The sequence below is a fragment of the Xiphias gladius genome, chromosome 19 (assembly GCF_016859285.1).
Source record: "Xiphias gladius isolate SHS-SW01 ecotype Sanya breed wild chromosome 19, ASM1685928v1, whole genome shotgun sequence".
NCBI lineage: Eukaryota > Metazoa > Chordata > Actinopteri > Istiophoriformes > Xiphiidae > Xiphias > Xiphias gladius.
The window spans coordinates 850,044-864,319 of NC_053418.1; the positions used below are offsets into that span (position 1 = coordinate 850,044).

The 14,276-nt window shown below is 46.9% G+C and overlaps 1 protein-coding gene across 4 annotated transcripts in view; it reads right to left on the reverse strand.

Annotated features, from left to right (window-relative positions):
- Positions 1 to 14,276, reverse strand: part of LOC120805190 (dematin-like) — a 32,763-nt gene that overhangs the window by 6,281 nt on the left and 12,206 nt on the right. For all 4 annotated transcript variants that reach the window (XM_040155159.1, XM_040155156.1, XM_040155157.1 and 1 more), the window contains 10 exons: positions 9,356 to 9,421; positions 7,442 to 7,476; positions 7,192 to 7,272; positions 6,967 to 7,095; positions 5,196 to 5,240; positions 3,549 to 3,732; positions 3,268 to 3,312; positions 2,089 to 2,241; positions 1,732 to 1,841; positions 616 to 721 (listed from right to left, as the gene is read on the reverse strand). In XM_040155159.1, coding sequence (XP_040011093.1) covers positions 616 to 721; positions 1,732 to 1,841; positions 2,089 to 2,241; positions 3,268 to 3,312; positions 3,549 to 3,732; positions 5,196 to 5,240; positions 6,967 to 7,095; positions 7,192 to 7,272; positions 7,442 to 7,453 — 865 coding nt within the window. In that variant the 5' untranslated portion in view covers positions 7,454 to 7,476; positions 9,356 to 9,421. The remainder of the gene's footprint in view (positions 1 to 615; positions 722 to 1,731; positions 1,842 to 2,088; positions 2,242 to 3,267; positions 3,313 to 3,548; positions 3,733 to 5,195; positions 5,241 to 6,966; positions 7,096 to 7,191; positions 7,273 to 7,441; positions 7,477 to 9,355; positions 9,422 to 14,276) is intronic.

Genomic DNA, 14,276 nt, shown 5'->3' on the forward strand with positions numbered 1-14,276 from the left:
CACTAGGTGTCCCCACAGCTGTCCCTTCCTCAGACTGTGACTGATTAGGGCCTGAAAGGCCGTCCTCAGTCCTCCGTCCTCAGAAGGATTAAGGTCAACACTGGTCCGCCACTGGTCCGCGTTTGAGACCAGAAATATTTAGTGAAGCTGGATGTGTAATAATCTCCGCCGACTCCAGAGTAGACCAGTTCTCTCTGTTTGTCTTAGGGTCGTGAGGCGTCTGCAGACGCTGCTCAAATCCCTCAAACCTCCCGCTGCCTGTATGTGATGATCTAATTAGGTCTGTCTGTCGTGATGGACTAAGGCCTCCAGTGTCTCTGTGAGCTTTCTGGTTTCGCTGTGAACATATACAGTAGAGCTACAGTGGACACTGGATATAAAACCAGTGAAACGGTCAATAAGATCAGTCCTGTTGACTCCAGGTGGATCCAGTGGACGGACGCTTCAGCAGAGCTTCACAGCGCTCGTGTGTCTGGTGTGAATTCTCAGTGAGAACTGAGCTGGGTGATGGTCAAGGTGAGGGGGAAGGTCAGGGAAAGGTGTGAAATAATGCATGTGTTTGTGTGTGTGTGTGTGTGTGTGTGTGTGTGTGTGTGTGTGTGTGGGTGTCTGCACCGGTGTTTTGGCTGCGGTCCGGCAGCGAGCGAGTTTTCCTCCTCAGAGGAGCTGCAGACTTTTCCAACTCCTCCTTCAGGATGATTTTTCCCAGATTAGACTGAATCTGACAGAGAGAGAGAGACGGAGGCAAATGTTGTCACCTGGGTTTTTATGAAATGCTGAGTCATGCTGACTGCTATAAGCACCACTAGCTTTTAGAAACTGAACAGTATCCTGACTGGTAAACGCTGGTCCACGAGCCAGACCAGGTCCTCTACCTACCCCTTAGCTCTTCTCCTTCCCTCAAGACCACATGAAATCTTGAAGTCTTTTTTTTCATCCTGGTAGAAATTGTTTTATACATAAATGGGACATAAAAAACATCTATAAATGTAGAAACATGAAGCAAATCTATGTCCCAGTGAAACTGACTTATATCCTATAACCCACAGGGGATGTGTGGACAAGGAAAATGACTCAAGTACAAGTGCCACGTGCAGATTTCCAGCAGTTCATGGGTCCAGGAAGGTTTGATGACCGAGTCGACGAACCGATACTGTGACTTTCTCCCAGCGTACAGTGTCTTTCATTCAGCTGGTGGCTTGATGTGAGGATTGGTTCAGTTTTGTTGTGCTCAGCTCTGGACTCTGAGGACAGCTTGGTTCAGAACGGACATGTCTTTCTCCACCCTCCTCAGCTGGTCTCTTACGTCTCTCAGATAGAACGAACGATGACTTTTCCGTCCACTCGCTTTTACTCGAGCACATTTTCTCTGTCAACCTGTCTTTTCTTCGCATCGCTAGTTCTGAACAGAACATTGGATCTTTGGGACTGAAATGTAGTTGGAGCCTGAAAGACGAGAGGTGACTCACAAGGAGTCCGGGTCAGGTCGCGTGACGTTTTGTTAAAGGCCGGATTTGGGTTAAATTGTATTCTGGTCCAGACTCGGATCAGAATCCATCTGTTGAGTATGTGATACAGACTATCAGCAGCCTTTTCCCTCAGTACTTGAGTAAATGTGCTTGGTTTAAAACCTAACCCTGTGGTCTTCCTCCGCTGTAAACAACTGATCCCCCCAGGTCCTGAAACATGACAGCGGCTCTGTTTAAAAACTGCACAGTTACACTCTCCTACCTTGTTGAGTTCTTGTTTCTGAAGAGCTCTCAGCCCCCACAACTCATCATCCAGCTCCCCATCCTCCTCCTCTTCCTCATCCCTCCGCTCCTTCCTCCTCCACTCCTTCTCTAGAGGAGGAGAGGAAACAAGGAGAGGAGGGTAAACAAGAGAAATGGAAAGGACGCAAGGTGAGAGGAGAGGAGAACCGTCCGATTAAAACACGACTGGAAGCATTTATTGTCAGAATTTACAGCTGATCGAGATATTCAGAATTTTCTAATCAAAAATCTGAAAATCCCACATTTTTATTACATGCTAAATGCAGCACGTGTGTGTGTGTGTGTGTGTGTGTGTGTGTGTGTCTTTGCGTCGTACCGATCACAGCCAGGGAAGGGGGGCAGGGCCAGTAGTCGGTCTCTATCTTGGAGGGCAGGTTTGGGTCTGGAGGCTGAGCTGCTGGAAACTTTGACGACTCGATGATCAGGTCCTCGATGTGTTTCCCCTGAGGGACCACAGAGGACGACCCGTCTGTGTACACGACGCACACACACGGGATGTTAAAGCTGATTAAATGCAGTGAAATCATGTCGACTTGTTGTTCGGATTTATTCTGACGTTACAACGGACGACATCTGACGTATTTTCAGTGATTTGCCTGATGTCCTTAAAGTGGATCTCTGTGGTTTTTAGAGGAAGTCAAAAATGTTTGCTGATCTGATGGAAACATGCTGACACTAACAAATGGGCCTGTTAGTTACAACCATCAGGAGAACAAGGCCTTGTAGAAGCTCATCAGATGTGCTGTTGTAATGTCAGCTACATGTCGGTGCTGCTTTTCTGTTTTCAGCCCCGTGTTTTTAGTCTACATCTGTTTCCATTCAGACAAACTGTCCCAGTAAAAGCTGCTGAACCAGCTGTGATCAGCTCCTGTTCTCAGTGTAGCTGTGGATGTTCAGACAACTACCACTGGGTCACTGTGATACTGAAGGAAACTTAAAAACATGAAGATTCTGAATGAAGTTCTGCAGCCTCTTCTTTCTCTGGTTTCTAAGTGGATTTCTGGAGCTTTATTCTGGAGGGACATCAGAGATCATGACGTCCTCAGGAAGTGGACGTCACACTGAATCGTATTAACACGTGCTTCGTGTCCGTGAGTTCAGATCTGACTCAGTTAGGACTCTGAGAAGGAGGACCAAATCCAGGTTCAGCCACCTTCGATGACTTTGGCTGATATCAGGCGTCCATGTTTGTTTGGTTTTCAGGCCAAGTCAGATATTTTAGAAAAATATTCAGAAAAATCACAGGATCCCAGTCATAATTCAAACATGAACGTTAACATGAAGAGTTTTTGAAAGTCTGGGCTCAGGCTGAACGTAACATGTTCAGTACATACAAATTGTATCTGGTGCTGAAGAACAGCAAGATGTCACTTTGATTTCATTCACTAAACAAACACTGGCGGCGTGTGACACCCATTGTTTTATATGTAATCCAGAGTTCAGAGAGACAGAGATATTAACGGGTAGCGTAAAGTGTCAGTGTAACAAGCTGTACCTTGTTTGTAGATGGGAGGCTTCTTATAGATGTTGGTACCATTTTCTAAAATAAATAAATAAATAAAATATAAAGTCATGACAGGTATAAAGTCAGGTTGTTAAATCTATTCAGTCACGTATTACTTCTTTTTCTTGGCCTAAAAAGTGTCAAATGTAAGGATGGAGAGTCAAAAACAACTTCATTTAATTTTAAATTATAAAACATAAATGGCTTTTCAGGTCCTCGCACTCCGAAGAGAAAATGAACAGAAAGACACAGAAAGTTCTGGGAGTATTTACCAGGCCTGTGGAAGTGCTGCAGGATGCTCTTGGTACCAGAGGAGTGTGTGTGGGTTGGGTTTGTCGTGTTTGGTGTGTGCGGCGTTGGCGGCGTGTGTGCGCTGTGTGTTCTGCTGGTCTGGATGGTGGAACCAGGGGAGGAACCTCCAGGAGACCGGTTCTCCAGCCACTCCTTAGAGAGGTTCTGGGCACATAGAGGAACACAGGAGTCGGGCAGGAGGGAGGTTAGTGCCTTGCTTAATGGCAGTGACAGGAAACGGGGCTGCTGCTGGAGTTTAACCTGAGACCCTCTGATGACAGGCCGAGCTCTGTCGGGTCTACGCAGGGTTCTACTTGGGTTCCACAACAATTCACATCAATAAAAGACTGAAGGTTCTTTTTTTGGAATTCTTTGTATTAACTCTTAACAAAATGGACACCATATGAACACAAACGCTTCGAGCAGGAAGGGAAAAAGTTAAAAGTACTTCTCTCCCTTACGCACACTCACCGAGCACTTTATTAGGAACACCTGTACAGCTGCTTATTCATCAACTATCCAATCAGCCAATCATGTGGCAGCAGTTTAATGCATAACATCCTGTGGATACAGGTGAGGAGCTTCAGTTGATGTTCACATCAAACATCAGACTGGGGACAAAATCTGATCTCAGTGACTTTGACTGTGACGTGACTGTTGGTTTGAGTGTTTGTGAAACTGCTGAACTCCTCTAGAGGAGCTGACTGAAAGGCTACGGTGACTCAGATAAACACTCTTTACAACTGTGGGGAGCAGAGAAGCTTCTCAGGATGAACAACACGTCCAACCTTGAGGGGGATGGACTACAACAGCAGAAGACCACGTCAGGTTCCAGTGCTGTCAGCCAAGAACAGACACCTGAGCCTGCAGTGGGCACAGGCAGCACCAACACTGGGAAGTTGAAGACTGGAAAAACGTAGCCTGGTCTGATGAATCTGGATTTCTGCTGAGGCAGCAGCTGGTCGGGTCAGAATCTGGCGTCAACAGCATGAATCCATGGACCCAACATGCCTCGTGTCAACAGTCCAGACTGGTGGTGGTGTAATGGTGTGGGGGAGGTTTTCTTGGCTCCACTTTGGGCCTTAATACCAACCAATCACGGTCTGAATGCCACAGCCTGTCTGAGTGTTGTTGTTGACCATGTGCCTCCCTTCATGGCCACAGTTTACCATCTTCTAATGGCTGCTTCCTGCAGGATAATGCTCCATGTCACAAAGTAAAGTCGTTTAAAAACCGGTTTCATGAACGTGACCTGGAGTTCAGTGAACTTCAGTGGCCCCTCCAGTCTCCAGATCTGGATCCAGTAGAACACCTCTGAGATGTGGTAGAACAGGAGACTGGCAGCTTGAATGTGAAGCTGAAAATCAGCAGAAATGACGCGATGCAGTCGTGTCGACATGGACCAGAATCTCAGAGGAAAGTTTCCATCTGGTGGAATCCAGACCACAAAGACCTGAGCTTGTTCGAGATCAAAAGGAGGAACTAGCCAGTGTTAGTGTGGTGTTCCTAATAAAGTGCTCGCCGAGTGTAAATATTGTACACCAGGTCCATCAACACTAGGTAATAAAAATATTTATCTTTCTTCCTATACTGAAGTTCCTCCAGTGTAATCAGGTACATGAGCTTACCTCTGGGGAGGGAGGAGGAGAGATGGAGCGAGGAGACAAGGACCTCTGGAGGAAAGAAAATGAAAATAGATTCAACGCTCAAACATATAAATAGATCCATAGAAGGAGGAAGAAGATCCAGGTAAAGGCAATGCAAAAATACAAACACACTGTAAAATTGATGTGAATAAGACTTTGTCAAATCCGGCATCTGTTTATGTACCAAGGATTTTTATAACAACAAACATTAATTATGTTTGTTTTACCTTCATATTCTCTGTTAAATCACATTTTAAAACACAGGACAGTTTTTGATGGTGTTGTGGTGTGAATTTCCTGAAACTAACAAGCTGAGTGCTACATGCTACATGCCATAGAAAAACAGTGCATTCACTCATTAGGAAGAGCGTTAACGTGCCCAGAATGGAATTTAATGTGAGACGGAAATATTGTCTATGAATTATTTCTTTATTTCCGCACGTATTTATCATCTGGCTGTGTGCAGCCAGCAGCCGCTTAGCTTAGCTTAGCTTAGCTTAGCTTAGCTTAGCAAAAGACTGGAAACAAGGGTTAACGGCTAGCAGCTAACACAATCAGCCTACGCACATTTAGCTAACGAAGAGACAACATTTTAGAACCAACAGTAAGGGCCGATTTTTGTCTTTTATTCAGACCCAGTCTGGTCTGGTATCTGTGCCTTCAGATCTACACCCCGACACCAGTGGGTTCAGGGAGATGCAGGCGTGACATGTTGTCTAAAGCCAAGTCATTCGGATGAACTGATTCATTACACCTCCTGAAGAGCGTTGTGCGACAATCTCTGGGTTTATTAGGTATTTAACACCTTCCTGGCAGAGCGACATAAAAGTCCTGGATGCACTAGTCTTTTTCCCAACCTGCAGTTATGCTGTTATCTGCCACTTCTAATACAGAATCATTCAAACGGAGAGTAAGAGCTGCCTGAGAAGACAAGCTCAGGGGACAGAAAGTGGTTTTTATGGAGCCTCGGCTCCTCGCAGCTCTTCTGAATTACATTATTTAATTAGCAAAAGGATGATGATTCATTCAAATTGAAACCATTGTTATAATTTCATCATTTCATTGTGAACGGCAAAAATCAAACACAAACAACTCGTATAAATTGACTTATTGGACACACACACACAGACAAAATCTGATCTCCTTGTCTCCTCACACACACACACACACAGTTGCTGGGTCTCAGCTGTGCTAACGAGCTGTCCGGTCTCCAAGCAGCAGATTGATGTCTCATGCCGCAGCCGGGCACAGAACCAACCAACCGACAAACTAACCCACTGTCAGACCAACTGCGATCTGCGGTCACGCTGGCCGGTTCACCCACATCCCATTATCGCCCGTGTTTTCTCGACGCGCGCCAGAGATAACGACTTCCTGAGTTACACTACATCCGAAAACGTGCGTACCGTGTCTGCGCGTTGGGGTTTGACTGAGTTGTGACTCAGAGAAGGAGGACGATGTTTGACATCAGTCGATCTCCTCCACCAGCCTCAACTGCTGAACATGCTGGCGAGCGGCTAAATCGGCCGCCGCCAGACAACAACAGCTAGCTTGCGACACCTGCACGCGCCCGCCCCTCCCGCCTCACACAGTGTCTTTCCCTCGTAAAACACACGGCGCCGAGGAAAAAGATGTTACTCGTCAGCGGGAAACGTCCGTTGTCGGTTCGGCTCTGCACATGAGGTTTTGTGGACAAGGAGAAAAATATAGAAAACCACCAGATTCATCCTTTAAGACCACGACTTGAAATCACCTCCAGTGGACTGTAGCTGTAGTGCGGCTGGTAGATCATCAGGTCTGGTCTCTCTATATCCAGGATGGCTTTGTCTCTCGGTAACGCTGCCAAGTCCTTATAGCCGATGACCCCATCCTCCATTCTGGCCTGGAGGGGGGGGCCCGGAGATTACAGATTACTGCCTCAAGATTAATCTGAAGGATAATATAACTTGATCTGTGTGTGTGTGTGTGTGTGTCTCACCACGATGGCGGCGGCAGGGGATCCTGGGACGCTGGGCCCTCTCAGTGACAACACACTCCCTGGAGACGTCTGAGCCAGCTGCTGCTCTCACACACACACACACACACACACACACACACACACACACACACACACACACACACACACACACACGGGTCATCCACAAACTGATATGGTTCGTGGATTTCGTGCTAAGTTCCCCTGTGAAAGAAAAGCTGTGTCTCTGTAACTTAACCATAACACTGTTTACCTTGGGCATCATCCTGACTGCTGATTGGTCAGTTTCTGAGGGAAAAACATACATAAGTTGGTATTAAATAGTTATAGAGGTTATGACAATGTACAGTATATAAAGTATATTACATTACATTAGTGTAAGTACAGTAAAACTGAGTGTAAATGACAAACTGGAAACAGGAGCAGGTAAGTTAGGGATCAGCTGACGGATAACTGTGTGTGTGTGTGTGTGTGTGTGTGTGTGTGAGTCAGCTGGAAAACAGAAATTTGCTGCAGAGGCTTTCTATGACAAACAGCTGCTGAACCAGAGCCCTATACAGCCCAGGGTTCAGTCAGGGCCGTGCTGACGTATCTTCAGCTGCTGCTGTGATAAAACTCTGACCCTGCTGAAGTGAATGAGGAGGAGGTTCAAAGGTCGGGAATCCCTCTTCCAGATCACCGGTTCCGCCACATTACTGGGTAATTTCACTTCTTTCAACGCGGGTCTGTTCGGAGATCTGTAAAATAACCATTTTCTGAGGAAGGTGTTAAGTCTTAAATATAAGGCCGTTCCGGGGGCACGTGTGCAGTGGTTGTTGGACACCATTCATCTTTGAACAGGACATGTAAACAGCTGAGTCTGACTGTGGTCCTACTTAAAACAAGGGTGTTAAAGGAAGAGTCCGGCCCACAGAGAAACGACAGAGAGAAAAGTTGGAGCGGTGTGACCTCTCGCAGCACCTCCGTCTTCCCCGTTCTTTCCACGGGAGCAACATTGTCAGGACACAGTGAACAGACGAGCCGCCTGGGATGGATCCGTGGAGGACGAATAAAAATCGTCCCACCACTTTCCTTGAACTTCCTCCGTTCAGCTTGTGGAGCTCGAACTTCTCCCGTTTTTAATCTGACCCCCTGCAACCTGTGTTTTGCTTTTGAGGCGCTAACTTATCCTGCCATCTCGTCCGTGGACACCGCTGCGTCTTCGAGCCTTTTTTGGATTCCGTGCACCGGAAACGATATCGTGATCCTTTGCTGCCATGTGAGCAGCCAACTGAAGCTCGACGAGCCAAACACTGAGAAACACTGATCTGCTACGTGAAAACCAGACACACTCGGAGTTTTTGGAAGATGATCCGGTAGAGCTCGATTTTACAGGTCTGTTGTTTCCCAATCCTTTCCTGAGAGGTTCCTGGAACAGAAGCGTGCGGTTTGGTTCTAAATACAGGAAAAATACACACACAGTTCTGAGACTGTTATTTTAGTTTGTCCGGTTGGTTGCGTTGACTTCCTTTGTGACGTGCGGATGAATCTCCGCGGACGACACTTCTCCATTTAAACCCGGGTGATTATTCATCAATCGTTCCTCTGTTACTGAAAACTTTTGTGCTGAGTCATATGTTTGTTTGTGGGCTTAGAAACAACTGGAAACGCAGCAATCGATTCGCTCTCTATTCTACCTGTAACTAAACTTCTGGGGAGACTTGACAGACCCGTGATGATTTTTTTCTCTCTTCAGCCTTTGCGCTGAGCTACGCTGAAGATGTCTCTGTACTGGAGACGCAGATGAAACGGATCATCGTACTCTGGAGAAGACGGAGGACGAGAGGGTTTAGTTCAATGCTGGAGTGTCTCTATTATCAGATTGTTGCGTGGATGTAAATCTCAGACAGTTGACACAACTCTCGGTATACATGGCTCTGCCGCAGCTGCTGGGTTGCCAGTTCTGTATTGTCTGATGTGGCCGACGGAAACAAAGGGATTATTCCAGAGTCCACAGCTTTGTCCGACACACACACACACACACACACACAGGTGGAGGTCTGGGTAACTTGCGGTCAGTGATGGGAAGAGCCCTGCACACACTCGTAATGAAAGTGTGTGTGTGTGTGTGTGTGTGTGTGTGTGTGTGTGTGTGTGTGTGTGTGTGTGTGTGTGTGTGTGTGGTTACCTCAGGGAGAATAAGGGATCATGTCTGTATCTGTTCGTCTTCAGGGCTCTTCAGCCTGATCAGCACCTGAAACACACACACACACGTATGTTTTAAAAATCTGGTGGGAAACGGTCGTGATCAGACAGAGGCCTGGAGGTAAAACCAGAAATGACAGTAAACACAGTTTAACTGAGGTTCAGTTGGTACCAATTCATACTGAGCTAATAAAGTAATGTTGAAAAATACTAACACGCGGTTCCTGCTCTAAATCGGATTTGAAGAATCTGATTTTCACCCAGATTTTTGTGTTGTGGATTTTTTTCCCTTAATTTTCATATTTTTTAAATGTAGTAAATATAATAAAACAAATTAGAGTTCCCAGAACGAGTTGTTGATCTTCTGTTGACTGCGACATCCAGAGCTGGTGATACATGCATGGCTGCAGACGTTTCTAAAGAAAGTCCCATCATCCTTCACTTTTCAGCAGTGGGTTTGTCATTGCTGCATCGTTTCCTAATCATTTCTTAATCATTTCAGAGGAAGCTTCAGGAAAACTCACCGTAATTTCTTAGTTATGTCAGTTTAAGTGAAGTTAAACCCACGTGAATGTTCGTTCATTCATTCTTCATTTATTTTTTTCCACGTTGGCTGAATTGTTTTTTGCCTGTAGACAAATCTTATATTTCTGTATGTTTAGCCGGGCCCTGACTAAAACACTGTCTAGGTTGTGTTTGAAAATCATCTTCACTGGCTCTGTTCTCTCTGCGATTTATAGCTAATAACCCAGTTCTTTCCAGAACCTCTCCTTGGAAATGATTCAGAAATGACAGACCTGCCGGATGAAGCGTTGCCCACACTGCTGATGTGCTCATCTTTTCACGGTGGAGCATTTTTCACTGTCTGCAGGGTTTCAGATTTTCTGCCCATCTGACAGATTTTGTCCAGGCTGCCTCTGACCCCGCCCCCACCCCCCACCCCCCCACCTCTGTTGATCTCTGCTGGTGTCTGCTGTCACCGACACTGAATAATTAATAAGTTGATATGTGGTTCACGAGCTGTGGTCAGAGACACTCAGGAAGGATTTCTGATGTCCTCCTACCAGGGGAACCTCCACCCCCCGGGTCCTCTGTACAGACCAGTGTGATTATGTCGTCTTCAGCTCAGGTGGAGGTAAAAGCTGCGCGACCGGGACTTTTGCATTGTCCTGAAACATCTGGAGCGCTACATACACCAGCAGCTCCTGCTGTTTGTCAAACCTTTGTTCACATCCACGGAACCTTATTCCAAACTCCGGCTGAGATCCCAAAGTTCCCGGAGATCCAAAATCTGTCGGGCTGAACTTTGCAAAGATGTGTCAAAAATGATCTAGAATTCTTTCCCGTCTGATGGGAAAGTGCAGCCACTACAGACGTGCATCCGGTTTCAGGGAGGAGCTGGATAACATGATAAGATAACCAGAGCATGACGCTGTCAGGCACAGTGGATGAAGACGACCTTTCCAACCATAAAGGGTCACTTTGGTTTATTTCAAGCTGGTGCATTTTCCGTAACTGTGGTTATTGTTTCTCCGTGGGTTGTGCCAACTTTGCACTCGAAGGAAACAAGGCACGTCAGGACGAGCTGCACGAGCTGCCCCCCGCTTTTCCCATCATCTCGGAGTCTTGTCTCTGGGAGCTGGAACCGTTCACTCCGATGGTCGACCGTGTTTATACCAACCGGAGTAACGGGAGACACGAAGTGTGGAGGCAGAGGCGGAGACACAGTGAACGTCAGGAAACTGAGGAAGACAACCTCTGGTGCGGGGAGCGGGACCAGTTGATGCAGGACTCAACCCGTCCACATTTATAGGATGCACAGGTTGAAATAAACCTAATTTATCCTTTAAAGCCACTGAAGAGAAAATGAAAACTTTGTGTGTTAAGGGGTTAAAGTGGAGGCTCTAGAAAGAGTCCCCCAAAGGTCAACACTAGACAGCTCTGGATTCCAGAGAAGAAAGATCTCTATCTGTCTCTGGAGAGAGATCAATTACAATTTTATGGCTCCTGGTGATCAATAATCTGATCAATAAGTGGAGGGAATCTGGCGTCAGCTCCTTGCCTCTGCAGCAGCACCAGACAGTTTCACCACAGTCAGTCAGATGACGCCAGGCTGAACGAAGCGGGTCGGAACCGCTGGCTGTGGTGGATCATCTCTCCGTGTTTGCTTTTCATAGAAATGACCTGAGGACTGAAGGAAGGAAATCGATCTGAAAACTGACGGCGTCTCGGGAAACGACTGACAGGACTGGAACGAACAGGGATAAAATTCAGACCCTGCTGGAATTTGAATCCGAAAAAGTCAACTCAGTGCAGCACAGATTTCAGTTCCAGCTCCCAGTCTGAAAAGCAAACCACGCAAAGAGTTTTAGAAAAGCAAAAGGGCCAGAGAGGCAGAGACACAAACCACACTCTGAAACTCTCAGCTGTGAAGGTTTAGAGGTCGGAGAACCCCGCAGATTCATGTGCCTCGGCAGGCAGGTGAGCTGGGTCCCGCCTCAGTCCAGGTGGGGCCGCTGCACAGAGGACCACCCCAACTAAAAGTAGAAGCCCAGCCAGCAACCAGCTCATGTGTCAGGGTGGAGTAAACGGCTGCTGAGCTTCTTTGTCTGTGATTTTCTCCTGTTTAACTGTCACATCCTCACACCTACTGTTAGATTCAGTAGATACTTGAACGGACTCTCGAACAACAGATGGAGTCATCTCTCATCGTTTAACGTCCCGCAGTGAAGCTCTGCGTCTATTTTCAGATTCGGGTTTTATTTTCAGGAAGCCGACACTGTTGCTAAGCGATGATGCCGGCGGGAGACGAACTGCAGGAGTTTAATCTGATAGTGAAATCAGCTCCAAAATGACTGAAACCAGCACGAAACTGAGTGAAGTTCTCTTTGTTTCTGACTCTTCCTTCCGGATTTCACAAACTTCACATAATATTTCTTCTCACTCGGACTCACAATATTAAAAAGAACCTTTTGTTTGTTACCTGACAACATCAGCTCCGTTATGCTAAAGGTAGAAAACCAAAACAAAACATTATGTTCTGCTTTGCAACATCCCACGGTGAAGGTTGAGAACATATGGAGGTCGGGGTTACAACAAACCTAGACTGACTTCTGGTCCAAAAACAGCATCTGGTGTCAAAGTCAGACACTTTGTGCGTCAGATCTGTGATCTGAGCCTAAATTAACACATGGAACAATCCTGTTTTTCAAGACGTTGAAGCTTTGACTGGAACGCTTTCAATGGCGTCACCTTGTTGCAGTTTCCTCCTGCGGTGGTTTAATGGCACCTGACTAGACAACCCGCTCCACCAGCTGTTTGTCTGGACGAACCAATTCCTAGTAATTTGTAACAGTAGTGAATGGACACATGCTTTCATTTGCATTTTCTTTTGTCAAAATTTGGCTAAAATATGATGGAAATCCACCTACAGGCAAAGGCAGTTAGTCCAAAGAGAAACAAGCTCAGAATTCAACAATGAGGTGCAAGTAAGAGGAGTGGATTAGGCTAAAACAGGCTGTAAAGCAGGCTGTAAAACAGGCTGTAAAATAGCCTGTAAATCAGGCTGTAAATCAGGCTGTAAATCAGCAGCACGTAGCACCACTGACGATCTGAGGGAAAAGGGCCGGCATGTATACGGGTCTGTTTCTGATTGGGCGAAAAGTGGGGCAGGTGTGTTGGCAGGTGGTGCTCAGCCACAGAGAGAGGCGGGAAAATCTGAGGGTATCTGGGGAACAGGTTGAGAATGACGGGTCTGAAAAGTTCTGGAAAGTTCTGAGGGAAGTGAGAAGAGGCTGGAGACAGGGACAGTGAAGACACTGAGTCGGTCTCTGTGACTGCTGCCGCTCCTGAGTCCTGAGTCCTTAACCCTTAACTAACCTTTAACCAGGTATCGCTGCCCTCAACGTGGAGGACAGACCTCTTTGCCCTGAGCTGAGCCTCCCAGGCGCTGCGGGCGCGTCCGTGACCGGCTGTTGATCGCGCTAATGAGCACACAACGCCTCCTCCTCTACAGAAAGAAAACCGGGTTGTACGGTTCAGCGAACACGGCGGACTTCACGACAAGGCGACCTGAGTCAGCCAAAGCGCTTGGCCCCCGGCCAGCCATGAGGACATTTGTAGTTGTGGCATTTGCAGTTTGGACTCCCTGCTAAGGCAGTGCTTGGTGACCCCTCCCTTTAAGAGATACTGCGGCTTGTAAAAACTTTCCGGTCTTTCCGGTCCTGACTGATGAATTCTCTCCTGCAGATCACTTCAGGTTCTGGCCTATCCAGACGTTGCTCTGCAGACTTCAGACGTTGACTTTGGAGCTCAGGTCCACGTCGACCCGGTTGGGCATGAGCGCTGCACAGGGGAGCGCTGCACCGCCACTCCTGCGTCAGCTGAACCTTCCTGTAGCTCCTCTGCAGTCATTTGGGGGGGGGGGTTACTTTGCCTTCCTCCTGAGCAGACCTGCAGGTTTATCTGAAAGTTTCTGCTGGAAGCACTTTGATATCTTTTTATAGCTCCCCCCCCCCGTAGCATCAGTTATCTTAATTTTAGATCCTCAGTCAGCTGCTTTGACGAGCTCACGGTGGCTGAGTGTCACCACGAGGTTGGAGGAGTCACAGAATGAATCATCAGCTGATAATTCCTAATGACAAGTCTTCACCTGCCTCACAAGTCCGAGTCAGTTAAAGCCTAGCGAGTGAATACGTTCCTCAGTCTCTGAGGTTCTCTGTTTCTTTAAGCTGATGGAATAACTTCAACTTCAAACAAAAATCTTACTGTAGATTTTCCGTCAGGATTAATACCTGAGCATTTGTTCGGGTTGCTGTTCCCCTGCTTAATAAATTCTCATCCAGCAAATCTGCCTCTGTGGGTCTGCCGGGACAGGAGATAACTCAGAGGAATGCTGGGAGATA